This window comes from Nomascus leucogenys, chromosome X (genome assembly GCF_006542625.1).
Source record: "Nomascus leucogenys isolate Asia chromosome X, Asia_NLE_v1, whole genome shotgun sequence".
NCBI lineage: Eukaryota > Metazoa > Chordata > Mammalia > Primates > Hylobatidae > Nomascus > Nomascus leucogenys.
Window position 1 is genome coordinate 92,506,088 of NC_044406.1, and position 27,564 is coordinate 92,533,651.

General features: G+C 37.1%; 1 protein-coding gene across 1 annotated transcript in view; it reads left to right on the top strand.

Moving 5' to 3' along the window:
• The window catches only part of IL1RAPL2 (interleukin 1 receptor accessory protein like 2), a 1,171,118-nt gene that overhangs the window by 1,137,747 nt on the left and 5,807 nt on the right, over nucleotides 1–27,564 (top strand). Inside the window, exons 8-10 of the mRNA XM_003262140.1 lie at nucleotides 6,164–6,309; nucleotides 14,487–14,630; nucleotides 20,713–20,883. Of these exons, the coding sequence (XP_003262188.1) occupies nucleotides 6,164–6,309; nucleotides 14,487–14,630; nucleotides 20,713–20,883 (461 nt within the window). The remainder of the gene's footprint in view (nucleotides 1–6,163; nucleotides 6,310–14,486; nucleotides 14,631–20,712; nucleotides 20,884–27,564) is intronic.

Consider the following 27,564-nt stretch of genomic DNA (forward strand, 5'->3'; position numbering starts at 1 on the left):
CTTAGAGTTTCCATCTCTGGTTACCTTACTAATTTGTTGATATATGTTGTCCACTTTTTTCATTGGAGCCCTTAATATATTAATCATAGTTATCTTATATTTCTAGTTTGGTAATTTCAAAATCTCTGCCGTATCTGAGTCTGGTTCTGAATGTTTGCTTTGTCTCTTCAAACTGTGGGGATTTTTTGTTTTGTTTTGCTTTGCTTTGCTTTTTAATAAGCCTTGTTGCTTTTTTGTTGAAAGCCAGATATGATGTATTGGGTAAAAGTAACTGCAGTAAATAGGCCTTTAAAGTGAGATTTTATGTTTATCTGACTAAAAGTTAGACTGTGTTTACTCTTTGGTATAGCTATAGGTGTCAGAGGCTGAAATTGCCTCTAGTGTTTTTGTTCTTGTCTCCACTGTTTTGTTTGAATTTTCCTCGAGATTACTTCTTAAATAGGGCCTGAGCTTTGCAGGTTTTTTTTTTTTTTCAAATAAAATCCCTTATTATTATACAGGAGCCTGATTGATGTTGTGGAACATATTTTAAAATTCTATGATATCACTGCCTTTAGTGAGCTTGTGCCCCTGGTATGTTACCTTCATAAGTGTTTCTTAGCTTCCCCCATCCCTTTAGGTGAGAGTAAAGCTAGAGTAGTCATTTCCCTTCTCCCAGGTGGGCTAGGCTTTGGTAAAACCTAAGTAGTTTAGGTCATGATAAAGTGGTTTCCCTTGAGAGCAAGCTTTAAAAAAAAGAAAAGAAACATGATCTTGCTGTGTCACCCAGGCTGTTGTACAGTGGCACAATCATAGCTCACTGCAAACTCTAACTCCAAGGTTCGAGTGATTCTCCCACCTCAGCCTCACTGGGAATACAGGTGCACACCATCAAGCCTGGCTAATTTTTTAAAATTATTTGTAGATATGGGTTCTCGCTATGTTTCCCAGGCTGGTCTTGAACTCCTGGCCTCAAATGATCCTCTAGCCTTGGCCTCCCAAGGCCTAGAATTATAGGCATGAACCACTACACTCAGTCAACAAGCATTTTTAAAAGGAGGACAAAGTGCTCTGGGTTCATTTTAAAATGGTTACTTTTCCCTTTCCCCCTGCCAGAAGCATAAGGGAACCTTTTTCCAATCTTCACAGTAAGAACTTAGTAGCGCTTATGTAGGCAAAACTCACAAAATTGTGGGGTCCCCCTAAATATAGGTCTCATGGTGTTTTTAACTCTCAAGATCATGGTGGGTCTCCAGGAATTTATCTATTACAAGTGTTTGTGCTGGTACTGGCTTTGCTCCTGGGGAATCTCATTCCAGTATACTGTGATTCTCTGTATTTGCCTTTCTCTCAACCTTCTGGGGCAGAAGTTTGCCCTGTGACTTGTTATTTGAGGGATTTAAGAAAAGTTGGTAATTTTCAGTTTGTTCACTTATTTCTTTTTGTGAGAATGCGAGGGACAATTTCCAAACTCTTTAGAGTATTAATTTGTACTAATAGTACCAATCTAAATAAAATTTTGGAATATAGTGATGTCTGTCACCTGAACTGGTTACTTTTTATTGTACCAGTGTTCACTGCTACTATAACTTGCCTTTAATGTTAATATTTAGACCCCTCTGGTTACCACCCCTCCCTCACTTGCCATGGATGCATGCATATGTACAAACTCATCAAATTGTATACATTAAATAAGTGAGTTTTTTGTATAACTATTGTTTCAATAATCAATTTAAAATGTATGTGGTTCTTACCCTCCCACATAATATCAATACTTGGAATGAGATACTTCTAAGGTCATGTGAAATATATCCCAGGATTCCCTCCCTTATAACCTCTACTCTGAAACCAGTCTCTTTAATACCTCTCTTTCACACATTCTGCAAAAACCTACTCTTGTCTTCTATTCTGGAAAACCTTCCCTTCTTTTCATTTAGTGAGAATTTTCTTAAGCATTTTTTGGATAACTTAGTCAACAGTAGTCTATCCATTGTATGACATACTGTTGTAAGCTTGAGTGTACCACCCTGCTTTGCCTTATTCTTTCTATAATTTTCTGCAACTATGTACATCGTGTCTCCTCATTTAAATTTTAAAGTTTAATGGAAGAAGGGACCACATCTTTTAATGTTTCTATTTCTTGTATGCCAAATATATAGCCCAGAGCCAGGCACTTATTAAATTTTGGAAAAGAATCATTTATGGATTGTTATATTCTTCACAGAATTAGAAAAAACTATTTAAAAATATATATGGAATCAAAAAAGAGCCCAAATAGCCAAGGCAATCCTAAGCAAAAAGAACAAAGCCTGAGACATCACATTACCTGACTTCAAACTATACTACAAGAATATAGTAGCCAAAATAGCATGGTACCGGTACAAAAACAGACACATAGACCAATGGAACATAATAAGCAATGCCACCAATCAACAACCATCTGATCTTTGACAAAGTTGACAAAAACTAGCAATGAGGAAAGGACTCCCTATTACATAAATGGTGCTGGGATTATTGGGTAGCCATACACGGAAGATTGAAACCGGACTCCTTACACCATATACAAAGATCAACTCAAGATGAATTAAATACTTAAGTGTAAAACCAAAAACCATAAAAATCCTGAAAGACAACCTAGGAAATAGCATTATGGACATAGAATCTGGCAAGGATTTCATGATAAAGATGCCAAAAGCAATTGCAACAAAAACAAAATTTGAAAAATGGGACTAATTCAACAAAGGAGCTTCTGCACAGAAAAAAAAAAAAAACTATCAACAGAGTAAACACACAACATACAGAGTGGGAGAAAATATTTGCAAACTATCTATCTGACAAAAGACTAATATCCAGAATCCACAGAACTTAAAAAAATTAAAAACAAAAAAAAACTCCATAAAAGGCCAGGCGTGGTGGCTCACGCTTGTAATCCCAGCACTTTGGGAGGCCGAGGCGAGCGGATCACGAGGTCAGGAGATCGAGACCACGGTGAAACCCCGTCTCTACTAAAAATACAAAAAAATTAGCCGGGCGTAGTGGCGGGCGCCTGTAGTCCCAGCTACTCGGAGAGGCTGAGGCAGGAGAATGGCGTGAACCCGGGAGACGGAGCTTGCAGTGAGCCGAGATTGCGCCACTGCACTCCAGCCTGGGCGACAGAGCGAGACTCCGTCTCAAAAAAAAAAAAAAAAAAAAAAAAAAAAGAACACGAACAGACACTTTTCCAAAGAAGACATACATGCAGCCAAACAAGCATATGTAAAAATGCTCAACATCACTAAGCATTAGAGAAATGATAATCAAAACCACAACAAGATACCATCTCACACCATTCAGAATGGTTATTATTAAAAAGTCAAAAAATAGCAGATGTTGGTGAGGTTGCAGAGAAAGGAGAGTGCTTGTACACTGCTGGTGGGAATGTAAATTAGTTCAGTCATTGTGGAAAGCAGTTTGGCAATTTCTCAAACAACTTAAAAGAGAATTATCGTTCAACTCAGCGATCTCATTATTGGATTATTGGGTATATACCCAAGGGAATATAAATTGTTCTACCATAAAGATGCACGCATGGCTTTGTTCACCACAGCAATATTCACAATAGCAAAGACATGGAATCAACTTAAATGCCCATCAGTGGTAGACTGGATAAAGAAAATGTGCTACATATACACCATGGAATAGTACACAGTGATAAAAAAGAATGAGATCATGTTCTTTGCAGCAACATGGATGGAGCTGGAAGCCATTATCCTGAGTGAACTAACACAGGAACAGAAAACCAAATACCACATGTTCTCACTTATAAGTGGGAGCTAAATATTGAGTACATTTGAACACAAAGAAGGAAACAACAGACACCAGGGCCTACTTGAGAGTCTCGGAGGGTGGCAGGAGGGTACTATGCTTATTACCTAGGTAATAAAATAATCTGTACACCAAACCCCTGTGACAGGCAATTTATAAAACAAACCTGCACATGTACCCCTGAACCTAAAATTAAAATTAAAAATAATATATTTGCTAGAAAATTATGACTGCTCTGTTGAGTGATTTGTAGTCATAAACACCATTTTGATCTTTAATTCCAAAAAACGAGTCACCTAGGTTTTTCAGGAGCTGATAATTAAGACACCTCATATATATTAATAGATGAACCAAGGATCATTTTTCAAATCCTCTCTCCAGATTCTTTCTGCAGCCTGTGAAGAGCTGTTTTTGGAAACTGCATTAGAAGAAGGAAAGGCTTGGTTGGGAAGAACAGGATCAGCTTTCCACCCTGTGCCTGGCAGAGGCTATGGCTGCCCTCCATGTGAAGCTTCAAATTAAACTGAAGTTGTGGTGCCTACGCAGCTTCTGGAACTACAGGGGGTTCTTCCACAGCAGGTTACACAGAGCTAAAATAATTGAGTGTGGTGTTATTTACCAACATCAGGGAGAAAAACAGAGAGCAAAAGTCAATATAAACCATGAAAGTAGTAAATTCCCAATTTTGTCTTGGTTAGGTACATGTCGGGAGAGAAGAGAAAAAGAGAAACTACAACTTCAGTCAGGAAAAATAAAAACAATTTATAGAAAAACTAACCATAAGATGTGGTCTCCCAAATGCAGTTAAGAAAATTCTTATACTTGTCTGGTTCTGCGATGGTACATAAATGTAAAGGGCTTGAGATTTTAGTATGAGAGACTCAAATTTTAGAAACTCCATTCCACCAGCCCAACTTTAAGCCCTTCCTGCTCTCAAATGGGAAGCAGAAGAGGTTAAGCCAAGCCAATCTTAAATGTCAGTAAATGTAAATACAAATATTTTTGGAGTAGCTAAAATACAATCTACCTTCAGATAATGAAATGTTTGTGTTTAATAACATACCTTTGCATGTGCATAGTGCTATTTACTTTTCAAATCACTTTAACCCATTTTACCCTTACAACAAAGTTGAAGTACGTATGGTATTTTACAGTTTCAAGATGAGTTAAATTAAGGCACCATTGAGTTAATGATTTTGTAAAGACCAAGCCTGAGCTTGTAATTGGGAGGCGGGTACTTAGAGCCCAGTTTTTTTCTGAGCAGTCATGTTTCCAATTTTATGCTGAGTGCCAGTAAGTCATAGGGACATTCCCTGCATTTATAACCAGGTGTCCAAAAAGAAGATGAGAATTACTTCTGCTTCTCCAATTTTCCATCTAAAATATTTCATGATTGAAAAATATATGTATTTAAGAACCTACTCCAGAACTAAACTGCAGGGTTGTCACCATGTAGACTCATGATTCGCTCCTTCTTTGGCCAAAGGAAAGAGAAAGAAAAGAAAAGTTGACAGGGTACCCACTTTCATCTCACCCAGAAGGTAGCTGGTCGTTGTTGAGAGTATAACTCTCCAAAGAAACAGGAGGCGGACTCTTCAGGAAATAACCCTAGCAATTCAGCCCCTCTGCAAAGAACATCTGTTCCTGGCCATACAAGATCCTTTGCAGCTTTAAAAAAAAAGCAAGGCTAGGAGAAAATGTTGCAGAGGGCTTCTCCTGTGAGGGCAGAAAGCAGAGGGACAGATGGGGAGCAGTGTCTGGAGAAATCAGGGTCATGGGCGTGTTAGCATTATTGGGGGATTAGGGCTCAGAGCACATTACTGCATTGGACAAAAGCCAGGAGAAAAGCAGAGAGTAGGCTTCTCACTAATGTATGGAGATAGAAGGCCACTAAAAATCTTCAGTTTACTTCTCATAAGGCAACTATATTCAAGGCCCCCTTCTTTACACCTTTACCTCACTACTGTCAAAACTCTAACTTCTACCACAAAACCTATACTCCTACAGATTTTTTCCCTTAATGCCATGATGCAAAAATCCAATTAGTTTCCATGATCTTAGTTTAGAGCATGGAACTCAGTGTTTCCTCCTTTTCACCATACAAGCCATGTTGACTTTATTTATCAAAGCCTAGTGGCATGTTACTATGTCTTTTTGCCAAGTGAATTATTCACTTCTTTTCTTTTCCATCTTATCTTCATGTCAAGAGCCACTTTTTGTGTTTTCTTGTAGAAGGTCCCACCCACACATACACCCAGCCAGGATTCTCCACGCCCATCATCAGAGACCTGTGTGAGCTGTGTGACCATCTGTAGTCTTTGCATGTCTGCTTTCTGCCCAAATCAAGCCAATTCAGCCAAGAATACTGTCTTTATTTCAGGCTTCTCAAAGAGCATCTTGGAGAAAAAGAAGTTGAGTTGGCACTCATCTTTGACTCAGTCGTGGAGGCTGACCTGGCGAATTATACCTGCCATGTTGAAAACCGAAATGGACGGAAACATGCCAGTGTTCTGCTGCGTAAAAAGGGTATTTATTTTTATAACTATAACTATGGTTTGCTTAGCTATCAACAACTATTGAAGTTAGAGATATTTCCTGGCTTTATTTTATCATGTAGTGTAAACCTTTATTAACCATTTTGTCTTTTTAAGGAAAGATATTTCTCTTGCTCTGCATATTAGCATAAAATACCTATGATCTTCAATACCATTAGGAAGTGGATAAATGAAATGAAGTATTGTCATATGTTAAATCCAGTGATATAAAGTGTACCTTAGTTATAAGTGTTGCATACAATTTGATATATATTTGACATTCAATATTTTCTCCATATTTAGCCTTCTCATATCTTATATTGCTTAAATGAAATGCAAGAGATTTTATTATTGGATGAGAAACACAGTTGCTTTTTTATTCCCTAACTAAAAAATAAAAAAATTAATAATCCCATATAATATTCTTACAATTGTTATCATAAAAATTATAAACCATATTTTATGATATGACCTGGTATTAAGAGGTCTTTATCAGGTGCATATATTTCTAAATATTTTGGCATCCCTTTCTCAAGTTGGTTCCAGATGGGGTGGAAATTGTATATAATGAACAAAGAAAAGAAACTCTAAATTTACATATAAAGGAGATAATAAAACAGATATACGAACAACAAACAATCTCAGCAGCTAGAGTAGCTTCTGAATTGGCTCTTACCTTGCTATGACTTTTAATTGCTACAAAAGGCTAAATACTTTCTGTATATGTACATCTGGCAAAGGCTTTGCAAATGTAGCAGAACAAATGTTCTCAATCAGTGTTTTTGTTGCCTAGGTTTTAGAGCAATAATAGAACAGATTCAATCAGCAAGGTCACTTAGTTGTACTTCCTGGCCAGGATGGAATTTATATTTTCCAGCCAGCCCGAATACTTGACAATGACCAGCAGCTCTTGAAGAAGCAGAGAGGAATCATTATTCTGAAAAAATGCATTTATATCTCTAGCACCACTTCATACTCCATTAGACTTGATTCTATCTTAAAATAAAGGCATATTTAAGTGTAAAGGAGTCTAATAAAGTCAGAAGACCCAGATTTCAGGAGATCCTGGTTCAGTAGGACTGACTTGTCTTATTAGACTCCCTAAACCTTAGTTTCTTATCTTTAAAATATGATTAATAATACCTACCTTGCAGAGTCACTTTGAGGTTCAAATAATAATGATATAATGGGTGTGAAATATGCCATAACCAAACAGTCTTTATTATTATACTGAACTTGGATAATTTATCCTAGGTAACCACTTAAGAACCACATGAAGGGCAGGTATTGATCATGCCCAAACACCTTGTGGCGAGGATCACTTTGTTTCTGTTCATCTCAGTCTTATTTCGGGCTTAGAGATCCTCCAATCAGAGCCTGCTGCTGTACCTCTGTATCCTCAGAGATATCAACTTGAGCAGTGTCTAGCTAGTAATAAGCACTTAGAACCCATTCTGGTCAAATAAATGGTTATTTTTTTCTTTTATTAATGAAGACTTAGCTACAGCCAGCACTATGATAGGTGCTGGAGAATAGAACGCTGAATAAGATAGACATACCCAGGTCTTCTTGGAGCTTATACTCTTTGGAGGAGTGAGAATGCAAAGAAAGACCAAGATTAAACATTTTTTAAAATTCCACAAAAGATATGTAGTGTTATAATTAAAAACCTGCTATGAGGAAAAATAATGGGGAGGTGTCTTATCAATCAGCCCGTGTGGACAGAAATAACCTTATTTGAGTTTTAAAATAAATCCATTTCTCTTTAATAAGTAAAGCAACACAGGGCAGCCCCTAAAAATTTCTAAAAATTTGACACTACAAACCAAGACACACTATAATACTCTGCTACCACCCAAGGCTTCTACAAGAAAACTGGTCTAAATCATGTTAACTGACAATGTTAATTCTCATCTTCCAAATATTTAAATATTGGAGTTCCCCAGAGTTCAGGTCCCCTCTTCTCACTCATTCAGTAGGTGATTTCATTCTATCTCCAGCTCATGGTTTTGCTTAACCACTTATATGCTAACAACTCCCAAATTTATATCTAGCCTGGACTTCTCACCTGTATACTCAATTGCCTACTAAACAACTCTTCTTAGAGATCTAGTAGGCATATCAAATTTAGCTTGTCCCAAACAGGATTCCTAATTTCTCCTGCCTACAAACCTGATCCTCCAGTCCTCTTCTCCATCTCCATCACCATTGTTCTAGTTGCTCATGCCAAAATCTTTGGAGTCATTCTTCACTTTCTCTTTTCTCTGCTCACATCCTATATCTACTCCACCAGCAAATCCCATGGCTTAACTTTCAAAGCCTATTTAGACTCTGAACACTTTTCCCACCTTCACTACCCACATCCTCTTCTGAGCCATCAGCACCAATTACCTGGATCATGGTAACAGCCTAACTGGTCTCCCTGCTTCCACCCTTTTCCTCTCACAGTGTATTCTTATCACAACAGCCAGAAGGATCATTTAAATATGTAAGTAAGGTCATGTTATTCCCCTGATCAGAACCCTCCATTCACAGTTCCTTCCCTTTCCACTAAGAATGAAATCCCAAATCTTTACCATGTCCTGTAAGGCACTGCACAAGCTGTTCTTACGTCTGATCTCATTTTCTACCACAATTTTCTTCATACATTATACATGCTAGCCTGTTTTCTGTTTCTCATGTTCACCAAACACAGTCCTGCCTCAGGTCCTTTGTACTTGCTATTTCATCTGTCTGGAACACTCTTGCCTCCAGCTGTCTCCATGACTCTCTCCTTCCCTTCATACAGATTTCTACTCAAATGTTACCTCTTGATGGTTATTTTCTGTCCATCCTATATAAAATGATATTACCTTTCATTTTCTTTTTCTTCTAACCTATCTCTACTTATTTTCACTTTGTCTATTACTATTGGATATTATATTACATGATTGTTTGCTTCTTGTTTCCTTCCCCCCACTAAAATATAGAATACTGGAGAACAGGAACTTTTCTTGCCTTATTTACTGCTGTATCTCTAGTGCATAAAACATAATAAGTGCTCAAAACTATTTCTTGGATGAAAATTCTCCTCATAGAGGACAAGCACAATCAGGTGAGCAATAGATAACAGGGATTGATAAAAAGAAGATTTGATCTGTGATTTTGTCATGACTAATGTCTGCCCTGGATTAGCTAAATGCATTTTTTCTTTTCAAGTATTGTTTACTTTCCAGGGATTGCAAACTCAAAAGACCTCAGTTCCCAGGAAAATACTGAATTTTTTAAGAAGAGGGCTGGATATTAGACAAAATCAAAACATAGACTAGAGAAAACATGCCTTGCTTTAAAAGGGCAACAACTACTTTGTTCTATAAGATTACTGCTGTTTTTGCTGGAATGTATGCCCAGGGATATAAGAGCTTCGAAGTTTTCAAGTGAAGCTGAAAGACTGGATATGATGTCTTTTAATTTTTAAATATTAGTATTCATTTTTGAAACATTGTATGATCCAACAGAACCAATTTTTTGGCCCATAGTATACCAGTTTGTACTCTCTGTTCTAGGTAGCAGTTAAATGATTTCATTGTGCTTTACAAAAGTATGCAGTTAATCTTCCCTCACTTGGTCTCCTTAGCAGCTTCTGACAATATAGTGGAAGCCCAAGAAAGAGCAAGAATCCTTATGGACCTGTCATATTTTTTTTAAGTCAGAACAAGCTCTGGCTTGTTTTGAGAAACTTAAGATATTTCCTTTGGAGTTGGACCTTTTAGGCTTTATCACATCATAGCCTGGCCTCATTGGCAGTAGTATTCCTACTTGGAATACTAGTATGGCTTGTTTTATGGAACAATAACTTCCTGATGAGCTCTAAGTCAAATATTTAAAATGCCTTAAGTGATCATTATGGAGAAGAAACATGATGCATCCTTTCATTAAGTGAAAAGGGCTTTTGTAAAGTGAAAACTCACATCTAATATATCCAATTAACAGGATCAAGTTTTGTAACCTACCCATCTTCTTACCTATCTATCTTCTGTCTGCACCTACCACTTCCTTATTCTCAGGTGAACAATTTGTCAGTAAGTGCAACTAGCATTTCAGTAAGAAGTTCATCCTAAATTTTTTCTTTGGTGAGCCAAGAGTCTGAACTTAGGTTCAAGAAATTCTGGTAATTATTTCTGTTTCTCTGCACATACTTCCTTTCTCATAAAACAGAGGCATATCATTGAATCTCTCTCTCTTCATTCTCAGTGCTGCTGCTTCACTCTGTCCCACCATACCTGAATAGAAAACTTTCTGAGCCTGCTCAGGATGCTATAACAAAACACCTTAGACTGGGTAATTTTTAAACATTATAAATTTGGTGCTCACAATCCTAGAGGCTGGGATGTCCAAGATCAAGGCACCAGCAGATTCATATCTGGTAGGGGCCTATTCCTCATTTTTGTCTGAGATATCAGCATGGCCTTTACCATTCATATTTCTACTAACATTCTGATCACGACCATTTAGGCAATCTCTAAGATGACTGAGGAATTCTCTACAGCTCTCTTCTTCCAAGCCCTCACCAGAATTGCCCTTAAGGCTCTTTTCAAATCTCTTCTACCCTCTATCCATTACCCAGTTCCAAAGCTGGTTCCACAACTTTAGGTATTTGTTACAGCAGCACCCCACTTCTCAGTACCAATTTCTGTCTTAGTCCATTTGGGGTGCTATAACAAGATACCTTAGACTGGATAGTATATAAACAACAGAAATTGATTGTTCACAGTTCTGGAGGCTAGGAAGACCAAGATCAAGGTACCAACAGATTTGGTATCTGGTAAGGACCCATTTCGCATAGATGGCACTTTCTTTGTGTCCTCACATGGCAGTAGCAGCAAACAGGTTTCCTCAGGCATCTCTTATAACAGGCCCCATTTATGAAAGTTCTACCCTCATGACCTAGTCACCTCTCACATGCTTCCCTCGTTTTTTATTTTTTGTTTTTTTAGAAACAGGGCAGGGTCTCACTCTGTTGCCCAGGCTGGAATGCAGTGGCTCAATCATAGCGCACTGCAGCCTCAAACTCCTGAGCCCAAGTAATTCTCCCACCTCAGCCTCCAGAGTAGCTGGGACACACCACCATGCCCGACTAATTGTTTAAATTTTTTGTAGAGACAGGGCTTCACTTTGTTGACCCAGTTGGTCACAAACTCCTGGCTTCAAGCGACCCTCCTGCCCCGGCCTCCCCAAGTGTTGGGATTACAGGCTTGAGCCACTGTGCCTGGCCAGGCCTCCGTCTTACATAATCACCTTGGGGGTTAGGTTACAACGTATGCATTTTGAACAGACATTCAGACCATGACAGAAGCCCTCAGGTGGGATCTCCTAACCTGCTTCCCAACTTGTGAGTCAGAGGAGCAAGCTCAAACATTCCCTGCATTCCCTCTCTCCAGTCCCTTGGCTTCAGTTGCTATTTGTCCCATTCTATAATATCTGATCTTTGTGTTCACAGTGAAGAAATAGGTGGGTTCAAACTAAGAAGGTAAAAAGAGCTACACATGTACTTGGGGTGCCTAGAAGAAGTTACAAGCCCATAAATATTTGCTGTTCTTGCTACAGCTCTCTTTGTGAAGCATATACAAGACACAGCCCAACTAAAATGACTTTCGGTTTCTTAGTCAGTAAATGTCCCTAGAAGTATAGATACTGCTGAGATTGAAAATTGCAATTGAAAATAGAAGACAAAAGAAAATCCAGGTGTCATTATGGTGATGGCAATTCTGCCCTCTGATTATAGGATAGATGTTTCCCTTTTGATGTGACTGCCTGGGCTGAATCAAAGAATCTGGTTGAGTCTCTGGGCCTAGGTCCACAGTTTTCAACTTAAACAGCCATCATTACATAATATCTTTCAAAGACATTTTTATAAAATGGACCCCAAAATCACAAAGGTACTTTTTTCACCATAGTTTTCTTCCATAAATTTACTGCTGAAAAAATGTCTGCTACTTGAGAGCACAAATTGTTCCTGCTGCTGAAGTTTTCCATCTACCTAATAGCAACTCTACTCTGTAAATAAGAGAAATTGCTGAAAAACTTCCCATTTCACGACTTTTAAAACATTTGAAAGCTCTTCTGACCAGAGAGAGAGACAGAAAGACCAAAAAATTTATAGCATAAAGTGAACATCTTAAAACAGGAAAAACCTTTTGAATCAAGTCAATTAATGCCCCAAGATGAAAGAGAAGTCAGTTTTCAGAGTAACAAAGAAAATTGTATTGCTCTCTCTATTTAAAATTGGCTTTTAATAATGTATAATTGATGGTGTATTTAAGATGGTGAGAAAACAAGTACAAATTGTGATTTGCAGCCCACAGAGATTTCTTAAGAAAGCCTGCTTTATCCCCAACATAGGCAGAGGCAGAGGAAGGTAGTGGTTCCTGGAGAGCCATGTTTTACATAGAGGGCAGGAAGCATTGCTAATTATGTGGTGAATTTTTTTTTTTTACCTGAAATTTTGTGGCTTAGTTTTTTAAAAGACCACCTCTTGCAGCAGGCACGACAGACACAGATTCCAATTTCCTACCCCTATTCATTGTGTGTACCCTCACAATGTTCCTTGTTGGCATATTTTGTCCTTCACAGCAGCCCCACTCTCTTCCCTTTTCTATACTTCCCCCTCTCTCCATACTCAAAAAGAGTGACATTTATTTGTGTTTCTTACATTTCCATTCTATGACTCTCCTGATTGGCTGTTCTCTCTCTCTCTCTCTCTCTCTCTCTCTCTCTCTCTGTGTGTGTGTGTGTATATATACATATATATATATTCTTTTTTATAAAATATAAACTACTAAATGGATCTTAATTGTTATATTGAGCCTGGCTAATTTCTCTTAAGCAATAATCCTGTATGGAGATAAGGGACATTCCTAGAGAAAGGTTGACAGTCTGGCTTTCAAGAGTGACAGACTGTCAGTGGTCAGCAATTTGATTTTGACAGGGCCCCAGAATTGATCCATCCAGGAAGACTGACTGATGCCAACTAAACTCACAAGGAACTGATGTATAAACTAGATAGTGTCTCTCTTTTCTAGTTTCCAGTTACATGGTAAGCTGAATTAGTAATAAAATAGTCACTTGGTAATTATGTAATTACGTTAAAGGGAGGTTAGGTAATCTTGTAGGTAATTTTATCTAATTACAATGAGACCAATAATGTCCCTGTGGAAAATACGTCTCTGGTCTGATGTCTCTCAGATTCAGTATTTTTCCTATGGACGCTGCTGAACTCACATTCTAAATTCTCCTCTGACTTCCCATTTCTCTAAATTTCATGATACCATACCCTCTTTTGATGATACACTCTTTAGATTTATTAATATCACTGATTAACTACAGGTTAAGTCACTGTTCCCTGAGCCTGGGAGACATTATGTCTTCTTCCATTATATTTTGATTTAATTGATCCAATGCTCGGAGTTCTAGGGATGCCCCACTGGAGCAGCCTAAGTCTGCTATCAGGTAGGCTGGTGTTGGCTGAAGAGGCCAAGTGATTAGCCTGGATTTCTCATTCTGTTTTAGCTCCATTGGGCATATTATATCACATATATATTACAGTCATTTATTCAAATAAGTAGGGGAAATGGATAAGCTAATTTTACCTGCTTACCTTATATTGGATTATGCTCTACTGGGGCTAAATGAAACAGTTAAATCCTGCAAACTCATTAGATTTTATTTGATTCTGAAAGTAATTTTATGATGTTGTTCTCCTGCAAAAGAATAGGGCCTGTGGCCTGAGAAGTACTAGATGGTAATCTTGCTAAACCAATAAGATAATTAAACAGAAATAAGAAAATATTGGTCTTGGACCCAGAATAAAGTAGCTTTAATAGTTCCCTGAAATACATTTAGAGCAAAAGCATATATGTGACATCTTAAATGCATTCAAAACGAATTGAGAGCAACTATTCCTTTTCAGATAGACTTACCACTTTTAATAGTAAATTAATCAAATTTTAAATAGTTTATTTTACAAAAATTTGATTCATACAAATGTATCAAGAGCAAAGCTACTGCATTAAGCAAGAATTTTCTGGAAAGGAAAACAGAATGGTAGTACATCTTATATACTAGAAATATGGGAAGATCCCAAGTGTTACTGATTTAATTACCTTTTCCTGTTTATTCTGTTCACTCCAGATTTAATCTACAAAATTGAGCTTGCAGGGGGCCTGGGAGCAATCTTCCTCCTCCTTGTACTGCTGGTGGTCGTTTACAAATGCTACAACATTGAATTGATGCTCTTCTACAGGCAGCACTTTGGAGCTGATGAAACTAATGATGGTAAGCTGTCTTCTACTGTTCAAATTCCATTAAATGGCATGCATTTATGATTATTTGAGTTTTAAAGTAAGAGAACGTCCCTATTTTTAGAAAGTACAAGCTGAAATATTTAGGGGTAAAGCGCTATGGCAAGTTACTTACCTTTAAGTAGTTTGGAAGACTTACCAAGAAAAAGAGAAAAGAGGAGAATATATTAACAATAGGTAAATCTGAGTAAATGCTATGTATGTTTTTTGAAATAGTTTTATTTTTATAATATTCCTATACATTTGACTTTATTTCCAATAAAAAGTTTAACAATGAGACATTGGTTGCTCAGGAGATAAAACAATTGCTGTCAAATCCCTCCCTCTTAGTAAGAAGCAAATTAAGAATCAATTCCAATTTTTTTCAGAAAATGCAAGTTTAAGTACAGATCATTTATAGCCATTGCTGCCATCTACAAAACAAGCAATCATGCAAGAAACAGATTGAAAGCTATGGAGACGATCCTTTTAAAGCTCAAAGTACATGTACCTACATATTTTGAATGCTTATAGCACCATTCTCAAAGGTGATCTGAAAGAATAAAAATTCAGAGTGTAGCTCATAATTTTCTTATGTTTGCTGTTTATGAATTTTGAAAATCTTGTGAGTGAAATATCAATAAAGCAGTATACTGAGCTTTGTTTCTTTGAACATTTAAAATGATTTAATTTTTTTCAAGGGTACAAACTGCCATGTTTCCAATCAAAATCAATAAGAAATCATGGCATATAGCTTCTTATACATAAAGTTCTCATCCCACAACTGCTGTAAGCCTTGGAAATGTGTATAGAATGCCACAGGTAAGCCAAAAAATTTTTTAGAAAGTAGTCCTATTTGGAAAACATTATTTTAAAAAGACAGACTTAAAACTGAGTTTTCATTGTACCAAAATAAGTAAGGTTGGAGCTTTTGTTTATTTTTTTGAGTTGATGGTCTTACCTCAAAAAAGAGAAATTCACAATTTTGATTTTAATTTTATAGTGATAGATGTAATGTCAAAATTTTTGAGGAATCTGATTTTGGTCTTATTGTTACTATTATATAAATGATCATATGGGCAGGTTTTAATTGACTTTCATATTTTCGTAGTAAATTACAGAAATTCTTTTTTTTTTTTTAACTACAAAGAAATGTGTGTTTTTTGTTTTGTTTTGTTTTGCCTTTTTTTTTTTTTTGAGACAGAGTCTCACTGTCACCCAGGCTGGAGTGCAGTGGTGCAATCCTGGCTAACTGCAGCCTCGAACTCCTGTACTCAAGCAATCCTCCTGCCTCAGCCTCCTGAGTAGCTGAGATTACAGGTGCATGCCACCATGCCTGGCTAATTTATTATTATTATTATTATTGTTATTGTTATTTCTTGTAGAGACAGGGTCTCGCCTTGTTACCTAGGCTGGTCTCAAATTCTTGCATTCAAGCAATCCTCTGGACTTAGCCTCCAAAAGTGCTGGGACTACAGACGTTAGCCACTGCACCTGGCGTGAAATGCTTTTTGATGAGTACATATGCATGCTCATTTGCTCATTTTCAAATCTACACATTTACTCAGCAATTATAGCAGCCCGTTTAAAAGTACTACAGACTCTTATTCAGACATATCTTAAAAATGAAAAATTAAGGCCTATTCCAACAATTATTATATACACTGACAATATATATGGAAATATGATCAATTACCCTCAGTTCTTCCTCTATACAACAGTTAATATTGAAAAATCTTGACTTCTTATCTGTACACAGAAAAAAAACTAGAGAGAATATGTTATTGAGGGAAATGTCCCTGGTTCCCAGGTGCCAGCAAGTGGCTAAAGTATCCAGTTGTGAAGGTAAAAGATGTATTATCTATGTAAAAGAACATAAAAGGGGCCAGGCACAGTAGCTCACAAAATCTCAGCATTTTGGAAGACCTAAGCAGGAGGATTGTCTGAGCCCAGGAGTTCAAGATCACCCTGGGCAACATAGGAAGACCTCACCTCTACAAAAATTAGTTTAAAAAATATTAGGTGGGCATGGTGGTGCATGCCTTTGGTACCAGATAGTCGTGGGGGCCGAGTCAAGAGAATCGCTTGAACCCAGGAGTTCAAGGTTGCAGTGAGCTATGATCACACCACTGCACTCCAGCCTGGGTGACAGAGTGAGACCCTGTATCTAAAAGAAAAAAGAATAAAATAAATAAAAATATGAAAGGGAGGCTTCTGTGATTAATATGTTTTGAGTCCTGATAATATGCATTTTTGTTAATCTCTGAGATTATACGATTTATTATGTTAATCTATAATAATTAATTACCTTCATCACTGATACCCAATAACCTAGACTAACTGATCAGTTATAGTACATATTTGTAAGATTAATTTTATGCTGATATGATAGAATTTTTCAGGAATTAAATATTCCACTTTGCATCTTTATCTGCAATGTGGCTCATGGGTTCAAAGGTGTCCAGTAATATAGAGCATTTTGATTACATAATTTTATGTATTGATTCCAAATTCATTGTTTGGGGGAAAATGCAATATGGGGAGAGGGTACTTCAAGTGTTTTCATTAGGAAGGATGGTTAAAATATTTTATATTTCTGCATAGAACCTTGGACTTTAAGTATATAACCTCTGTATTAGCTTCAGTGGAATACTAAAAAGTCAACATGTATATGGTGAAAATGAATAAATGAATTTTAACTGCCTTTTAGAAATCTACAGTTACAGAATGCCAAATGTCATCCAGATAATCTATCAAATTTTTCATTTCACTATTTAAATATTTTGACATATCATAGGCACAACTTAATTTTAACCATATGCTTTTTCTTCATGCTCTATGATAATATCTATAATAGTATTTCCTAAAAGTTCTTATAAAAATGCCTGATTTTGTATAAAATAAAATCCATCCAACAAACTTTAACTTCTTAGCCATGTTTAAAATTTAATTCATTTTATTTCACCCCACCAATGATTGCTTCATTTATTTAACCTTTCAATTTTTCAGTCATTAAATATTTAAGTGTCTACTAAGTGGCAGGGACTATGCATGATGCATTTACTTATATTCTTCATCTGGATTAACACTACAGTCACACACACACACACACACACGTACTATAGTACTATAGTAGGTAGTAGGTATATAATAATCAACAAGATTACACAGTATTTGCTCTGTAGAAACTAGGAGTTTAGCACTCTGTTTAGCACAGCTGCGGAACAACTGAGTTATAAACACGAATGGCTTCTTGATAGGGAACAGGATTCGAATCAGATTTTATAACAGAAAAGGACAAACGTAACAAAAGGAAAATTCTTCTACAAAATGTTTCGTTATCTTCCTTATAACTTCTCTCTTTATTAGAAACAGCATACCTATGGTAACCACTGTGCCAGCCCTCCTCTTTACACTGTTCTGTCTGCATTGTGCTCTATTTCCTGGTTCCTCAGATGAGCTTAGTCAGCATGATTTAGCACAAAGGAAGGCTCATTAGCCTTGCCTAGAAAAGCGGTGCTGCTGAACAGCCTTTTGGTTTAGAAACTATTTTCAGGCCTTGCTGTTAACCTTATTTGCATCATGTTGTTGATTTTGCTTTATCTATCTTGCTCCTCTTTGTGAGCAACAGCTGCAGCTATTCATGAGGTTTCCTTGGCTGTCTGCATAAGACTGAAGTGCATTATTTAAACTGTAGCATCCGTGTCACTGCTGGCTCACTAGCTGGTATCCTAGAACTTCTGGGACATCTGACATGGTGGCTTTGAGAGCTTTCTTCCTGCTCTGGCTAGCCACCATAAGCTCTTCACCTTTAGTTCATCTTAAAGAGACATGAATGAAACCAGAAGCATTCATTTTTTCAACAAATGGTGTGCTTCTAGAATGCGAGGCAAAATTTATAATCCAGATGTGTTGGGTGTTAATACGTACCAAGGACATGCATGCTGTTTGTCACAACTTGGAAAATGTAAGTATAGAAGTACTTCTAGGGGTAAGTGTTTGTAGCATTGAACTGCAATATCAGAATATAGGTGGAGCCAGTAAGGACAGAACCAAGAATATGTGAGTTTAGTATGTTTGGAAGACAAATAACCATAGTACAAGCAATAGGACAGGAGTCTAGAAGGTCTGGTCAGATGGGTAAAGAAGTCAAGTAGCCATTGCAGATGCTCAACAAATAATTGTTGAATGAATTAATAAGTGGTTGAATTTAGGGAGGTTTGTGAAACAGGAAAGTTATCAAAGTCAGAGAGAGTAACAGGGTCTGGTCTGACCTTATGGAGTTTGAGGCAGCAACACTATCAAGAACAATGAAATATATTCTGCTCATGTGAATGGAGCTATTTGTCCTTTGGCCTATTTTATTCTTCCAGCTGTGTATCATCGGCAGCTCTGAGTCCCAGGTGAGTAATTATAGCTGGAGAAAGTCAGGGGCCTGCAGGTGTATCCTGCACGTGATTGGAACAAGGGCAGAGGTGCTAGGATTACCAGGAGGTTCTTACATTAGCATTGCTTATGAACATTCTCACTTCCAAGCAGAACTTTATGCACACCAGTGGAATGCACCCAACTTGTAAGCGAAATGATCTCAACTACCCAGGGCAGTCCTTCATGTACATTTGCTTCCAGGCAATCAAGTAATCCAACCAAGGTTTATGGAAGCCTTTTGCAGCCAGAAAAGATGCTAAAGAGTATTAACCCTTTCTCCTTCTTTCAGGCACCATCTTAATATAAATAACCAGAATTTCTTTTGTTTGGGAGTGGTGAAGGCTAAAATCTTACTAAAATTAGAACAACATAATCCTACTTCAGAGATAGGGAGGTCTCATCTACTCCTAAAAGAGGGTATCTACAGCACATATGTCTATAGTTTATTCCTCCTTCAGCATGTAGAATGAAATCATGGTGTGGGTTGTGGTGGAAGTAAATGAGTGGCTGCTTCATTTTAAAAATTACCTTGTCGTCAGGTTTTAGATATGTTCTAATTAGGTATGTTTTAATAGAAAATATTGATGTGTTTGAGAAAGAAATCCTGAAATTTTTAACAGTCTTTCGCAGTTATTATTTGTAAGTAACTGGGTTTACTAATAGTTCACAGGAGTCTGTGCTCTCTCCGTTAACTTTAAAAAAATTTTTTTAATAAGGGAATTTTGAAAATCTCACTATAACTTTTTCAGTATGGATGTGGTCCATCTAAAACCTTCAGAAACTAATACCTCAAGTAGCTATGTTCATTAACATTTTGCAGGAAAAAAAATTGTATGCATACATGCACATTTTCTCTCTGGAGAGACTGGCTCTGAGCCAATACAGCAAAAGAGGAAAAAATACACTTGTAAAGCACAGTTAACTCCCTGACTAAATGTGTGGAGGGAAAATCTAATTTGGCAGTACTGGACGGATGTATATTTTGAAACAAAGGCTTCTTTTGGAAGCTTGTGTCATATTAGTTGGCCATGAACTGAACAAGAGTAACAGGCAATGCACTTGTATAAAACCCAGCTGTTGTCTCTAATATTTGGTAATGAACTGCTTTTTGTATATGAAGATGACGACACTAACCAACTGGAACTATGGCATGTGCTGTGAACAGTGTCTCCAGGAGCAAGGCTGGATTATTTCAATCTTCCACACTCTAGGGCCCAGCCCCTGTTGGATCTTTTGCACATATTTGTGCAAACAAGGTATAGTCTGTGGCCAAGTAACAGAGCCAAGCCAACTGGAAAATAAAGGGGTTAAATCCATGACTTTGGTCTATTTAGTCCTGCATTCAAACACAGTGAGCTAATCATTCACACATCATTGAGTATTACAAATGCATATAGTCACTGAAAGTCACAAATAATAATTCTCTCTTTTATTCTGTTCTGACTATACGTGGCCCATTGCATAAGTTTCAATTCATATCATATGACTAGGTTATTTTGAAAGGGATTAGATTTCCTATATCATGGCATGTGACTTATTTTTTTCCAATTATTAAAGACGGTCACTAATTATTGTGCTATTCCTGCCTCTTAGTACTCAAAGAGAACCTGCTAATAGTTACAACCCTTTTGTTGTTCTTTATGTTTAAGACAACAAGGAATATGATGCCTATCTCTCTTATACAAAAGTGGACCAAGATACTTTAGATTGTGACAATCCTGAAGAAGAGCAGTTTGCTCTTGAAGTACTGCCAGATGTCCTGGAAAAACACTATGGATATAAACTCTTCATCCCAGAAAGAGACCTGATTCCAAGTGGAAGTAAGTACTTTCAAATTTTGTGTTTAAAACGTTCCGTTTCTTTTAGGATGTTATGTGAAGGCTTCAAACATCAGAGCCAAGTATTTAGACAGTTGTTTCTCATAGTAGAGTTTCTTAAATCCAAATTTTTCCCATATGTCTGTGTTCTGACTTTCTAGCATCTGAATATTTTTAAAGGCATTCTCACTAATATTTTGGGTATGATTTCTAAATTGTGCCATAATGGTCATTTTTATTATATTGCCTTAGTATCCTGAAAAGCATTATGATCTTTTAAAAAAATCTGTAAAAGTTAGTTAAAGCCTTTTCAGTATATTTCAGTTCCAAAGCTAGTCTTCTGTCACTGAGCGTCTACTTATACCTACAATTATTGTCACTAATGGCTTTGAATCTATGCCTTTCAACCTTGTTATTCATTATGCCTTGTCACTTATTTCCAGATTTATGGAAAAATTCACTTAAAAAGGTATATGAGGCCATTGGGTACAGCACTCTCACTGTGTACTTGAATTATTTTCAAGACACTTGAATGCTAGGCTTGAATGCTATTTTTAAGTTACGCTACACATTGAAAGCTATATTGAGGCTTTCAGAATAAATTCAGTTTCAAGTCAAAATATGTACTTTTTTCCCATTAACGTCCAGAGTGCATACACATACACAGTAAAGTATAAGGAGAACACAGAGAAATCTAAGACATAGTCCCCGCTCTCGAAGAGCTTAAAATGCCATTGAGGAAAATATAAGTTCTAGAACTCATTTGCATATAAGTACTAATATCCTTGAGAGGGGAAGATTGAACTGGTAACTATAAATCATAACATGTTAATTTCAACATGTGATAATAACAAAATAAAAAGCTTATATTACCAGTACTTGACAGTGTATAAAATAATTTCACATACATTACTTCATTTCATTTTTACAGTAACCCTGTGTTGTGAGAGAGTAGGTACTTACATCCTCAGGCTGAGGAAGCAAAACCCCAAAATCGTCCAAGATCAAACAGTTGGCAAATGGTAGAGCTGGCAGTGGAACCTAGATTTATTTGACTTTGGTTCTCACTCTGCTAGATCATGCTGCTCCTCAATAACATTTATTCAGATTACCAGCAGGCTGCCTTGGTCACTAAGCTGACAGGAGACAAATGGAAACAAATGGGTTTTGATTGTTCATCTCTTTTCTTAGGGTTCATTTATGTCTGTGTATGTTGATGTGTGCACGTTAGTATGCACACTTAGAAATGCATGGAAAGGAACAAAGAAGGCAATATTTACTGGTTTATTTTTTCCTGCTCCACAAATTTAAGAATTCCCCAAGCTTCTTATGATGGTCCTTCATTCTTTTCTTTCTGCAGTTTTCCCCATACTATCCTATATTTATTTTTTCTCCAAGGAACATCCTGATACCCCATTTTTACGACTTGAAATACTATTCTACATTTGTTGTTTCTCTAAGGAACATCCTGATACCTCAGAGTCATTTTTCATTCTTCTGTGTCTTTCTCCCAAATCCAGTGTCCCTTGCATGTTTTTCATTCTCACTTTTCCATCTTAGTGTAGGCCCTAATTATCTAACTCCTTCAGTGTTAATTATCCCTCTACCTTCCTTATCTTTCCTCCCATCCATTCAGCCCCACTAATATCAAGTACATCTCCTCGATCATGTCACTTCTGTGTTCAACAAATGAATCATTCACTATTTACTACAGGATAAAATTTATAACCCCTAGCTAAACACTTCTACAATCTTTTGCTAGCCCAGATTTATCTTCTAAATTTGTCTCCTACCACTTCCTCTACTCATACTTTCCACTCTAGCCAAACTGTGCCTTTGATATACATTGTATGTCCCTGTAATGCATTTGTTCATGTTTGACTATGACTTTGCAAATCCTACTTATCCTTCTCCATATCACTGCCTCTGTGAAAGGTCCATAATAATCTCTCCAGCTGTAGAATTCATGGTGTATAATCACTTATTTGACAGTAAATTTGTACTCCTGTGACATTTTGCATTTTAAAATAATTTTACTAGCTTTTCATCTATTTATGTCTTTTCTAGCCAGCAAGATTATAAACTCCATGAGGACAGGGACTATATCTCATTTATTTTTGTATCCCTATAGTCATATAGCAGAAGACTTGAGCTCATTAGATGCTTCATAGATGTTTATTGATTTTGTTTGAAAAATGTCATCAGGATGGGCAGAGATTTTATAGTCCACAGAAAATTCTTTTAATGCTTTAAAATCAGACTGAGTAGGGTCTTGGATCTTGGGTCCTCAATGGTGCACAGGAAGACTCCTTTTACAAATAATCCATTTGGGACAACTATGCAGTTTTTAGATGCAACCACTGGAGGGTGTTTGATTTTAATCCTTCCTTCCTGAACGAGGAAATTCATGTTCTCTGAATTCCGATTTGCGAGTGTAACCTGCAGAGGCTCTTAAAAAGGCCCTTTGACAATTTTTCCTTTCCATCAACATTTTAGAGTTAGCTGAGCAGTCACCATGTCAGGATTAACGAGTTTTTCCTTGGCATTTTTAGCACGCATTCAGGAAGTCAATGAAGTATATGAATAATATACTTGATTTACACATGAATGACAGAGTAGAATATTTTGGACTTGGTGTATATGTGTTATTAAAGAAGCTTCTGTGGTCTGTATTTTCAACCATTGGTACAGATTTAACAGCTTATACTATATAAATATAGACACATTCCTGGGGCGGGGGGAAGCCTAGTTACAGTATTATAAGCTGTGTTTGTCCCTCACATCTCATTTAAAACATGTTGACCTAAGACTACTCCTTCCTCTGAAAACTAGCAATGAGGACTTTGAGGACTATGAAAGCAGACTTCATAAAATCATTCTTGATCCACAACAATAATTTTCTGTGAATCAAATTAATGACATCTATGATATAAACCCATTCATATTTAATGTCTTCACTTTTGATGTATCTTCAGTCTTTTTGTACTACTCTCACGGTATTCCAACTCAACCTCATCAACACACAAACCTTTCCAATGTACACAGTTTCAAAAGTACATGAAAATCTCTCTCTCTCTCTCTCTCTCTCTCTCTCTCTCTCTCTCTCTCATATAACCAAGAATTCTCAGAAATCTTGGTTACAAAGATGTCACTTTCCAAGGTGAGCTGGGGGTGTCTGTGCCACCCATGCCCTACCAGGAATATGTTGTCCTTTGGCCATTATTAACCAGCAGAGATGGGGAGATTTGATGCAAATATTTTTCCTAAATGCTGAAACTGAGTGTTCCGATCTGGACATTATTTTCCTGGCAGTGACTACCTTTCCATTCTTGAGCCTGTGGCCAGGATCTTCCTTATGTTTTCTCAGGTTGGGTGCCTAAATATGGCAAGAATTCTTACTTTCCAGTAAAAGTTTGGTCTGTCTTTTCCCAGACTAGAAACATCTGTCCCTGAGAGTAGCGAAAGCAACTTTGTTGCCAACAGGCATCTGAATGTCAGAAGTGACAGGCAACCAGAAGAAAGCCAGATAGAAACCACCCTATTCAAACTGCCTAGAGACACAAACTTGAGAAGTAGAGATTTTTCTCACCCATGCAGCTGCTGGTTTTTTGTGGTATAAACTACTCTACACAGAGCACATTGTGTTCATGGGGCCTAGAGGATCCTTGAGGAATGAACAGATGTGCTGTGAAGCTGACATGTGACCAACAGAACCCAGCTGTGCAGTTGAGATCCTGAGATTGGGGACATTTTTGGATGAGTACCATTTAGGCTCTTGGGCCTATCTTATCTCAGTGTTTTTGTAGAGATTAAATAAAAACCAAAAATGTAAAAAGTTATTGAATCAGGCTGAGGGCCACTGGTCAGATGGAGAAAATAGCATTCTAAAACTAAAAGTAGAAACAACCCAATCCTGTACTCTTTGTTTCCCTTTAAAAGTAAGAAAGTAAGGTGCTGAAAGGTGCATATGCAATATTTATTAACAATTATAAATTAAACCAGTTTTGGATGAAGCTTTAGAAAAAGCTACAGATGTCTAAGTGGACTTTGAAGAGGAAAAAAAATCCTTGGAAGGCTTTTACCTCAATTTCCCTTTCTATTTATAGAAAGACTATGAGGATCCCTATTTGAGTTGTTCATGCATGATTGCATTCAAGAAATAAACTAGAAAACTGAAAATATTATCAAGCTTATGGTTTATTGGCCACATCTTTTTAAATTATATTTATGAATTTAGCCTCATGTGTCAAATTATCTTTTCACTTGTCTTTATGCTCAATTTTCCATGAAGGAATCCTAAGACTTTCAGTAATTTAAGGGAAAAAGTATAATGTCTGATTACACTCTTGCATTTGGTAGACTTTCCTCACTAATCTAATCTTCAATTCTTTAATGCTTAGTACTAGCCATGTGATTGTGTTGACAATGAAATGACAAATGACTGGAGAATACATCTGGTGTCAGATGATCCCTGGTTACTTCTGAAGTGAGGCATGCAAAAAAACATTTTTGTACATGGATCTGTAAGCATTCATTGCCACTAGTTCCTCTAATAGCCGAACAGATTGGACACCATTTAATTAAGTTGTCTTTGGGGAGTAATAAAATCGTTTTCCAGACAATCTGATGTCTGTGACCTAAAAAGTTTGAGGGAGGGGTGACGTGAACAATCATGGAAATTTAACATATTGTGTGAACTTTACTCACATGGAATAAAATTGAACGTGTCCACCATCCCCTTCATGTTAAAGTCAAGAGAGAAAAAACTGTACTTCAATATGTCTAGCAATGTACTGAGGTCAATAGAATAATGTTTCTCATCAAAGTTTGAGGTAGAGGTTAGAGTTGATTACGTAGAATTTCGTTCAGGAAATCTGCTGTTTGGGTGGCACAAAGGACAGGCATCTTAAACAAACAAACAAACAAACAAAAAACATAGTATAAAACCAGGATAAGATTGTCTTAAGTACTGAAGGAAACACAGAAAAGATAGTAAGTAAGTGGCTTTGTTCCATATTCATTAAGGCTGCACCAGTGAGAATTAGTTACACTACAAGCTTTTAGGGCTTCAGAAGGGAGAAAGAAAGAGGTGGAGGGTATTTTGCAGGTTTGCTTTCTTTGCTACTCTCCACTTTATGTTTCTTTCAATCTTCTCTAAATGTGTCCCATTCCCTACCTCTACTCTCTGTGAAGAGGTGAAGAGAGAAGAGAAAGAAGACAGAAATGTGGACAGCATTCAGAGTGGATTCTTCACGCTGTCATGCTTCCCCACTCACCCACAGGTGAAATGTGAAAGTACAGGATTCATTACTAGAAATATAGCCTCCAAACTCAGAACTGTAAATACACACAATTCCCTGTAGTCATCAGGTCTCAGCAAATTCATGTTAGCTGCTGAGTCAATGACTAATCAAAATTAATTAGGACCCTCATACTATAGAGAACAAAACTCCTGCCTAAGAAATTTAGCTCAGCTAACTGTGAATTATCAAGCCAAGAATTTGGAAGGGGAGAGGGCAGGAAAGGTTTTTGTAGGACAAGTAATATCACACATATTTAGAAAGGCTCCCAGCCAGGCACGGTGGCTCATGCCTGTAATCCCAGCACTTTGGGAGGCCGAGGCGGGCAGATTTCCTGAGGTCAGGAGTTCAAGAGCAGCCTGGCCAATGTGGTAAAACCCCATCTCTACTAAAAATGCAAAAACTAACTGGGCGTGGTCGCGGGTGCCTGTAATCCCAGCTACTTGGGAGGCTGAGGTAGGAGAATTGCTTGAACCCAGGAGACGAAGGTTGCAGTGAGCCAAGATCACGCCACTGCACTCCAGCCTGGGCAACAGAGCGAGACTCTGTCTCAAAAAAAAAAAAAAAAAAAAGGCTTCCTATACACACACACACACACACACGGCTAAATTAACATTATGTAGCCTCAGTCTCCATGGCAAACAACACATACAGAATCTTACATCTGTCAGAGACAGAATCAAGACCTAAAATCTTTAGCAACATCAGCCAAGATAGAGTCAACGTGTATAACTATGCCAGTAGGTTAGTATTTAGAATCATTATATAAAACTCAGATAGTATTTTTAGTGAGACTACATTATAAAGTAACCCACTGTAAGCCTCTAGTTATAGCAAATGTGTGATATTTTCCCCAACTATGTAGTGGTGAATAATATATTTTTCTTTGATATATAGGCAACATATGTAGGCTTGATTTTAGGTCTTGATATATTAACCTATAGGTTTTATAAATATTGTTGATAGCTATAAATTAGCTAACGTTCACCAAAAATTAGTGGAGTATTATCTCTTTTGATGCATCCTGTCTCACCCTAATGGTGTGTCTTTTTAACTAATAATAGCTGCTGTGCATAACTGTGAATTTAAGCATATCAAATTACTATTATATGAATCTGGAAAGTAATAAATTATGCTTTTGTTTACAGGCTAAGTATTTGTCTTTTACCTTCTTAAAAAATATATCCTATATGCTGCTGATAATGACCTTGACATTAGTGGAGGTGTCAACACAAAAATAATTTACAAGGAGGTAAATGATTAGTTTGAGAAATCAGATGGTTAGTAGGCAGGAGTAAGACCACATAGAAATTCATGAATATAGAGTTTTTCCTCCCATGTCCTTCTTGCCTACATCTGCAGTAGACTCAGTGGCCTGAGAATT